The 8,247-nt window shown below is 53.6% G+C and overlaps 3 protein-coding genes and 1 pseudogene across 3 annotated transcripts, besides 7 other annotated features; all 4 read right to left on the bottom strand.

Moving 5' to 3' along the window:
- Positions 1-20: a microsatellite.
- A 139-nt stretch (positions 21-159) lies between these two features.
- Positions 160-232: a sequence feature (A-rich).
- Positions 233-512: 280 nt separating this feature from the next.
- Positions 513-547: a microsatellite.
- Positions 548-698: 151 nt separating this feature from the next.
- TraAM80_09394 (putative OSM3-like kinesin) lies at positions 699-4,013 on the bottom strand (the record flags this gene model as incomplete). Its single annotated transcript, XM_029386080.1, has 1 exon — positions 699-4,013. The coding sequence occupies one exon, from the start codon at positions 4,011-4,013 to the stop codon at positions 699-701; it is 3,315 nt and encodes a 1,104-aa protein (XP_029234056.1).
- Positions 4,014-4,258: 245 nt separating this feature from the next.
- Positions 4,259-4,314: a microsatellite.
- A 310-nt stretch (positions 4,315-4,624) lies between these two features.
- TraAM80_09393 (uncharacterized protein) lies at positions 4,625-5,998 on the bottom strand (the record flags this gene model as incomplete). The annotated part of the gene is made up of 1 exon (XM_029386079.1): positions 4,625-5,998. The coding sequence occupies one exon, from the start codon at positions 5,996-5,998 to the stop codon at positions 4,625-4,627; it is 1,374 nt and encodes a 457-aa protein (XP_029234055.1).
- Positions 5,999-6,395: 397 nt separating this feature from the next.
- On the bottom strand, positions 6,396-6,986 carry TraAM80_09392 (uncharacterized protein; the record flags this gene model as incomplete). Its single annotated transcript, XM_029386078.1, has 1 exon — positions 6,396-6,986. One exon carries the CDS (start codon positions 6,984-6,986, stop codon positions 6,396-6,398), a length of 591 nt encoding a protein of 196 aa, XP_029234054.1.
- Positions 6,987-7,038: 52 nt separating this feature from the next.
- Positions 7,039-7,078: a microsatellite.
- Positions 7,078-7,125: a microsatellite.
- A 281-nt stretch (positions 7,126-7,406) lies between these two features.
- Positions 7,407-7,707, bottom strand: TraAM80_09391 (elongation factor 1-gamma (EF-1-gamma); annotated as a pseudogene).
- Positions 7,708-7,892: 185 nt separating this feature from the next.
- Positions 7,893-7,938: a microsatellite.
- Between the last annotated feature and the right edge of the window lie 309 nt (positions 7,939-8,247).

The raw sequence follows: 8,247 nt of genomic DNA, 5'->3' as shown, positions 1-8,247 counted from the left end.
TTTTTTTTTTTTTTTCTTTTATGCTTCCTTCATACTGTACAAATTGAATCCTTAAAAAAAAAATCCCCATCGCCTTCTCGTCATTACCCTCACTTTTTCCTCGTACCTGACAGCACTTGCCTCTTCGGCTTCTCCCGCTTTACGCCCTCGATCAACATGTTTTTTTTTGTTGTTTTTTTTTGTTTTTGCTTTCGCTTTTGCTTTTGCTTTTGTTTTTGGGTTTGAAATTGTTACTGCCCATACCGCACACATTCTCGCAGGTAAAGTGCCGCAAACAGAAGCGAAGCACTCCGCAGAGAAGCACAAGCACGCAGGTAGAGACACATAAAGACATTCATACCTCTACGCATATGCATATGCACATATGTTTCCCATGCACATCGTGTGTACCACTCCCATTCACGCTGGACATGCTCTGAATTAAAGCGCACGCGGGGTGGCAAGGGACGTGCGTGCATTTGACCGCAAACAAGCAACATACGCGCATGCGTATCCAAAAGCTCAGAAGGTCCGTGCGTGCGTGCGGAGGGGGTGGGGGGTGGGTGGGAAGCAAATACGGCCAAACAAAATAAAACGATGAAAACAAAAATCAACCCGTAACAAAGGCGGACCGTCATCCCCGCCTCCATCTCCCTTCAGCCTCCTTATGCGGTGCTATTATTGTTTCTTTTTGTAATACCTCGCCCCCCAATTTTTCATTACTCGCCACGCCGCGCGTTGGCCACCTCGCCGAGAGCAAAGAGGTCTTTCTTCCGCCGCTGCTCCTCCTTGGCACGCTCCAAGGCATTTCGAATCATCTCCTTATTCTCATACACATCCGCCTCCTCCTCTGTCTGCCCCCTGCGACGCAGCAGCCGCATCAGCTCTACCTTCTGCTCCTCAATGGTGTTGCGCTGTTCCTCGCACTCGCAGACCTTGAGGTCGTAGTCTTCCTTCAGCCGGTCCACATCATTCTCAAGCTTCTTGATCTTCTTTCGCAGCTTCTTCGAATGATCGTGCTTCGCGATTTCGCTGCGCTGCTCCTGCGCGTACTCCTCAAGCCGGCGGTTCAGCACACTTTGGAAGTTTTCGTCGCGTTCCTGCAGCTTCTGCCGGTACTCCTCTGATATCCGCTCCGTGGCCGCGTTGGCCTCCCGCAGCTTTTGCTGAAATTCTTTAGACTTCTCGTTGCTCTTGACAATCAGCGCCTTTTGCTTGGCAAGCAAGTCACGCATCTGTTCGAGCTGATCCGTGCGCTCCTTTAGACGGACCGCCAGATCGGCTATCCTCTCCGTGCTGCCATGTGCATCTTTTAACTGCCGTTCGTACTCGCTCACCATCTCGTTCATTTTCCCCTCCAAATCCACGCAGCGGCGTTCACTTTCCGCCACCTCCACGCGCATGGTCTTCAGCTCCTCCTGCTGCGCCTCCTTGGAGCGCAACAGCTCTTCATTCTTGGCGCGCTCCTCATCCAACTCACTGCGGAGGTTGTCAAGTTTCTTCTGGGTTGCCTCGCTGATACCACCAGAAGCGTGATGAGCAACATTTTTGTTTAACACTGTCAACGCCGCCTTTGTATCCCCCTTGCTCTCATCTGGCTTCATGGCCGCCACCAACTCCTGCTCACGCTTTTCGTATTGCTTGCGCACCTCGTCAAACTGGGCCTTCAGCGTCTCTTCTGACACGCTGCGACGCTGCTCCTCCACCACGCGTGCCTGCGCCGCATCTGCCACTTGCACAGCCTCCTTATACTTCCGGCGCAACTCTGCGTTTTCGCTCACCAAATGACTTATTTCATCCTTGAGGTTCGACGGGGTGTTCGGCGAGGCCACAATGACATCAAGAACCTTATTGCGGTGCGTTTGCGCCGTGTCCACGGCGTTGTGCAGATTTGACAACATTCCTGCATACATCCCAGCCTCATAGGTGTCTACTGCCTCCATCTTTTTAATGACCTCCCGTGAAGCATCGGCGCTGCCACTGATGGATACAGGCAGTGCGGTCTGTGCCTCTCGCATGACATATTTCAGGTCATGCATTAAGCTGTGCATGTTAGACATGTGCGTGAGGGCAACATCGTAGGTTTTGTCATCCTCCGCGAGGATGGAGCGAAGTTGCTGCACAATAATTGAGTCATTCGCCCCAGGGTTGCTAAGAGCTTCCTTCGCCTTATGCAACTGCGTCGAATAGGCCTTTACAGTCTTCTCATGACTACTCTGCATATTCTGAAGCCTCTCCTCTACTTGCGCCAAAACACCGTTCTCCTGCAACTGCTGCCACGAATTTTCAAGCGCAACCCGCAGCTCTTCCACCTCTTTGCTATCAACCACGTTGCCACTAGGCGCTTGTGAGGCCTTTATTTGTTCCTCATGCAGTTCACTTAACTCCTTATTAGCCTCGCGCAACTTTGACTTCGCTGAGTCCATTTCCGACTCTGCCTGATGCAGTTTCTCCTCCAACTCCCTTGTCACAGCCTTGTGCTCCTTCCGCATCTGCTTCGCCTCCGCTTCAAGTTTATGCACGGCACTGTGAAGGCGCGCCAATTCCAGGCTATGCTTGCCGTGGGCACGGTCCTGTAGCACCACCTCCAACTCGTTTAGCGTTGTAATGGATTTGTTTTTATCATCCTCATCACTACGAAGGTACTGAGAGCAGAGGCGCAGAGCCTCCTCCCGCTGCATGCGCTCGTCAGTCAAGCTGGACTCCATGAGCTGCAGATCATTCTGCAGTTGACAAATAAGATCCTCCAGCTCAACAACTCTGCTGGTGATGGTCTGCCGCTCCATATTAAATTTCATCTTGGCGTTCTCAAAGTCAATGGCATCCGCCTCACGCGCCCGCACGGCACCGTCAAGGCTCACTTCCAGCTCCTCCACCTTCTCCCTCAGCTCCCTTACTTCCTGTTCCAGGGCGCAAGTGCCTTCTGTGCCATACAGTTTCAACTTATCCCGCAGTTCATGCACAAGCTCTGTTAACTCAGCAATCTTCTGATCCTTTGTATCCATGTTAATAACAGGTTTGTTCTTAATTTGTTTGGCGCGATCCGCAAAGCGTAGAGTACTCACTGTCTCAGAAAAGTTGTGCCCACTGGGACCAATGTTTGCAAACATGATCGTCTTACTGGAGCCACCGAGGGAGTCTTTTAGAAGCATGGTGAGGGGGCTACTACGAAACGGCACATGCCCCCTACCTTTAACAATTGTGTCAATCACTGTTCCCAGCGCGCTAAGCGAGAGATTGATATTGCACCCCTCCTTTAAGGTATCGCCAATGGCGCCAGTTTTGCTTTGCCGCTCCGACCCTGCCAGGTCAACAAGATTCAGCTTACTCGTCACCGACCGGGTGTCCCCATCCTCGCTGACTTCCGTGCATTCAATAATGAGCGAAAACACAGAGTGAGAGCGTGAGCTGTCGGCGTTGAGGTCTGTTGAAGCCACGCGCCGTCGCTCAGTTCCATCCTCCATGTGTCGAAAAATGTCATCGATGGACTTCACCTGCGGGATGTGGGCGCCCTGCACATAAAAGGTTTTGTCCTTGCTTTCCTTGAGCGCAAGCGTGACCTGCTGGCGCGCCAGCAGGTCACGCACCTTGCCATTGTAGATCTCAATGAAGGAGACGTACATAGAAAACTGGCTGTTCGGCGACGCCTCCTTCGTGGCGGAGATACGCTGAAAGATGTAAGAAAAGCAGCGTGGCGTTATCCCCTGCAACTCGGGGTCGTCAATTGTCCCCATCATGGTGTGCGTCTTGCCAGACCCTGACTGCCCGTAGGCGAAGACAGTGGCGTTGTAGCCCTCCAGCACGGAGTCCACCAGGGGCATGATGAACTGAGTAAAAATGTCGCGCTGGCTGAAGGTGTTGTTGATGACGGCGTCGAAAGTCCACCGGTCCGGCTCGCCTACGATGCTCCTCACAGTGACGCTGTGCTCGGTGAGGTCCACATCCACGCACGACTTGTACCCCTGCACCTTCTCCTTTTCACTTAATGGGCGACAGCGGATGAGAACTTTAATGTTCTCCGCGGCACTGCTCATTTTCCTCCCCATCCTTCCTGAGTGTATAACGTACGGACCTCGTACGTGAACAGGAGGAGTAATACAAACAAATATATATTTATATATGAGTAGATGAGTGTAAACTCGTGTGGAGACGTGTGTGACGCCGTTAAACCTCGTTTTCTGCCCCTTGGTGCGTGTATGGTACGCGAGATCCCTGACACCACCGACACCCGAGTCCCCTCCCAACCAGGAGAAGCAACAGACGCAAAACCAATTAAACCAAAGAAAAAAAAAGACAAGATAGAGGGTAAAGAAAAATGTAGAGAAAGAGAGCAAGTGAGGCAAGTCCCATCCACGTAAAGCGGCGAGCGTGCAACTGCATACACTCCTGCAATCAGACACATCACAGGAGTAAGATTTTTTCTTTTTTCCCCTTTTTTCCTTTTGTTTCTCTTTACGTTTGCTTGTTAAAGGGACATTACAAACGCCTTACGTGCAGCAACAGCCGCGGCGGTGCCGAGAGTGGGCGGCTTAGCGACCAGAAACCACTTCGCAGCTGCTTCTCAGTCAATTTTTCTCTCACGCAGAGAGATAGAAATATATATAGAGAAAGCGAGAAATACACCAGCTTGTCACCACGCGCAGACTCACCGCCGCTTAAACTCCTGCTCCAACTGCTGTATGGCTGCGATAATGTCAGCCGCGACCATCGGCTCCACCGAAATCACGTGCTTTCCATGCAGTTTGTATGCGTCCAGCTGAAGAACCGCCCGCACCGCTTGTTCCACCGTATGATATGTCACCTCAAAGGTGCGCTCCTGCACCTCGGCGGCAGTTGCGTGGGTGGCCGTAGCACTAGTCACGGGACCATCAGCCGTCGCCGCTTCTCTCACCGCTTTCCCATCGCCCTCCTCCTCCTGCCGCTGCGAGCGGTAGCGGGAGAAGTGTGGTGATGCCTTAGTCGCCTCCGGTGCAGCTGGCATTCGCCGCACCACGCACGACACAACAACTCCTACGTGAGAAAACAAGTCACGAATATCTGAAGCCCCAACGTTTACAGGAACGCCGCGGACGAGCACCTTTTGGCTGCTGATGCGCGTGGCCCCGGTGGCGTCCTTAAAGGGAAACGCCCCAGTGCTCTTCAGCAGCGCTGCGAGAGCCTCGGTGGAGCGCTCGGTCGCGCCCATACCACTGCCACTTCCACCCCCGACTCCTGCGGCTTCCGTAACGCAAGATACGGCCTTCCCTACCAGCGCTTCCTGTTCTTGGTGATTGTTCGTCAGTTTCTGAGCGTGCAATTGAACCTTATCCAAAGCCAGTTTCCCCAATGTAAGCTGGTCGATGCGGGCCTGCAGCGCCTCCAGTCGGGCACTGACTGCAGAAACCTGCGCCTCCACCCCTGCAACCGCGTAGCCTGCCGCACTCACAGAAGACGAGGCAGTAGAAGACAAGGATGGAAGGGTTGCTGTTGTGTGGAGCTCCGTGTTGACGGCAGAGTAGGTCGATGTTGTTTGCATGGCCTGCGGCAGCGTTTGTTCTTCTCCACGACTCCCGCCTGTAGAAGGGGACGCATCGCCACCGGCAGGCTTCCCATCCTTCGGGGAGGCGACATGCTTCAGCACAACTTTCTCCATCTGTTGCACCAGCGCCTCCACGTTACGGTGCTGCAAGACCACATCGGAGGCCAGCCGCGTTGTCTCGGCAATTTTTTGCTGCATCCGCGCGGCCTCTTCCTCCATCGCCACCACGCGCCGCTCCAGCACCGCCTGCTGCCGCCGCAGCATAGAAAATGCTGTTGCCTGCTGCTGAATAACACCATCGGCGTGAGTGAGCTTCTCACTGAGCTTTGCCAAGTGATCCTGTAGCCGAAGCGTCAAATCCACATCCCCCCCTCCGGCGGATGACAGGTGCAGGTGCTGCTGTTCCCCTTGCATGACTGACGAATCGTTGGGAAAGGCGGCAGAGCAGGGTGGCGACGGCAGGCCGCGGATAAGCAGGGTACGCCGCATTGCCACTCGCATCGTCGGTGCCGCAAAAAACAAGCAACTATGGGTTCTATGAAAAAGGAAGGAATACATCACCACCTACAACTAGATGCATAGCGTTGGGGAGAAACACAATGAAAACAACAGCACTTGCACAACTCAGTAGATAATTGACAAATGTAAGTTTCTCACATCACACACATACCATCCCCGATTTTTAGTTACACCCACCCAACACGACGTGTGTACCTCTGTGTGTTTGTGTGTAGAAGGTTGGTCAGTGTTTGTTCTTGTTGTTTACTTCCAGTTTACCCAACGCCAGGGGGCTCTGCCTTCCTTCTTCGCCCTCTGGCCGCAGTCTGCGTTACTTACTTTCCCTCTTCTCCTCTTCTCACACTTGTGCATACGTGCCTTGATTGGGTTTCGCCGGCTATCAAGGTCCGTCCCGCTGCTCGCCAAGGTGAGACTTTTCAATGCGGCGGAGTTTGCCATTGAAAAAGCGATGACGACCGGCGCGTCCAAGCCGCACCCCACCGCAGCGACGCAGCAGCTCATCATCCTTCAGCCGTGTAATATCCACGTCGATGTCGTCGTCGTCGTCGCTGCTGCTGCTGCTGCTGCTCCCATCGCTCGCGGAGCCCCCACGGCCATCACTGCTCACACTAGCACTACTACTACCGTCTTGACTACCACTGCAGCCGCGTACGCTCTCCTGCCGCGTGCGCTTTTCCCGTGTCACATGATGGGAACGTTTTGCATTCGCCTCCTCCTCGACTGTCACCGCCCCCTTCAGCCTCTTCCTCCCTGTCCTTGTCATAGTGGAGTACACGGCGTCCAGCTCCACGGAGAAAGTGGAGGCCTGCGGCGCCTGTGTGGCATCCGCGGCGTGTCCCAGCCCCGTCGCGGTGTATGGGTCGCGGCGGACCACCTTCACATACGTGGCGACGCCCTGCGCGTTCTTGCCGAGCCCCATGCCCTCCTTCCCGCCGTGGCGCTCCAGCATCTTTTTCGCAATGGATGACATCCTTCCTCCTCTCCCTTTTCTCTCGCCCACACACGCCCGTTACCTCTGCAGGAGAGACAGAGCCAGCGGACAGCAGCCACAGACACACGACAAAAAAAAAAAAAAAACGGCAAACACAATGGAAAAAAAGAATAAAAAACACAAGGACGTAAAACATGTTCAGCCTTATCGTGACGCACCAAACCAATACACGGGGCACGGACATCCCGCACATGCAGCCAGAGCCACACACGCTCACACCCATTGTGCCACTAAATAGTCAACGCCCCAGTCATCTCTTGCAAAATACGCACAAAAATAAATAAATTACACAGCTTTATTTCTCATGATTTCCATAATGACCGCAACGCCTCCCAACCAGACACGAACCGCATGCCCGCAGCGGCATCCTTGCGCTTCCGTTATTCCCTCACAGGCTCAAACATCCACCTGGCTGCCCTCTAACGGCGTTCAGCCGTGCAGGAAGCCGCCGCCCGGATCGAGACGCGCCATGTGCCTCAGGATGGCGACGGACTCGAAGACGCAGCCCTCCTCTGTCTGCAGCGCGGGGTGGCGGCTGCACTGACTGAAGTTGCAGCAACACCTCCTCCATCCCGTTCTCGCGGCCAAACCATCACGGCTTGAGCGTCACGGGCATGTTGGCGAGGGCCGCCGCCACCAGAACACTCGTGCATGCACGCGTCCTCAAAGGTTCACACCGCTCCACAGCGTGAGCAACATGGCGTGTGTGTGTGTGTTAGCTCCTACACATGCAGAGGACATGCACGGACAAAAAAAACAAAGCAATAAGAAAAGGAAGGACTCCAAGATGCAATGAGACGGCAAATCAACACGAATGGCAGCTAGGCGCAGAAACAGAAATGCAATGGAAGGACACACACTCAGCGCGGGGAATAGGCGCAGTCGAACAAAAAAAACACAAAAAAACACAAAAAAACAGAGAAACACAAAACACACACCGTGAAGTGAAGCCGAAGCGTGGGCACGTCCACCGAGAAGTGGGGACGCGCAACAAGTGGGACGACCAGCACACACACATGCTCTCCTCCTTCCCTTTGAGCACAGTCCAGAAAGAGAGAAAGGTCACCCACCAAAAACAACATAAAAAACAATATAAAACAAAAACCAGTTCCATTCCTTCGCGGGAATGGTGGCAGTACAAAGCGGAAGTTGTAGTTGCTTTTCAAAAGGAGCGCCGAGGCGCAGTTAATGTGTGCATTGCATTATAACCGTGTTATACATCTTGAGTGCGTGACTCCAC

This window comes from Trypanosoma rangeli, assembly GCF_003719475.1.
Source record: "Trypanosoma rangeli strain AM80 chromosome Unknown Tra_15.4_contig_00573, whole genome shotgun sequence".
Taxonomy (NCBI): domain Eukaryota; phylum Euglenozoa; class Kinetoplastea; order Trypanosomatida; family Trypanosomatidae; genus Trypanosoma; species Trypanosoma rangeli.
Note: the sequence above shows the minus strand (reverse complement) of the source record. Positions and strands in the feature narration are given on the sequence as shown.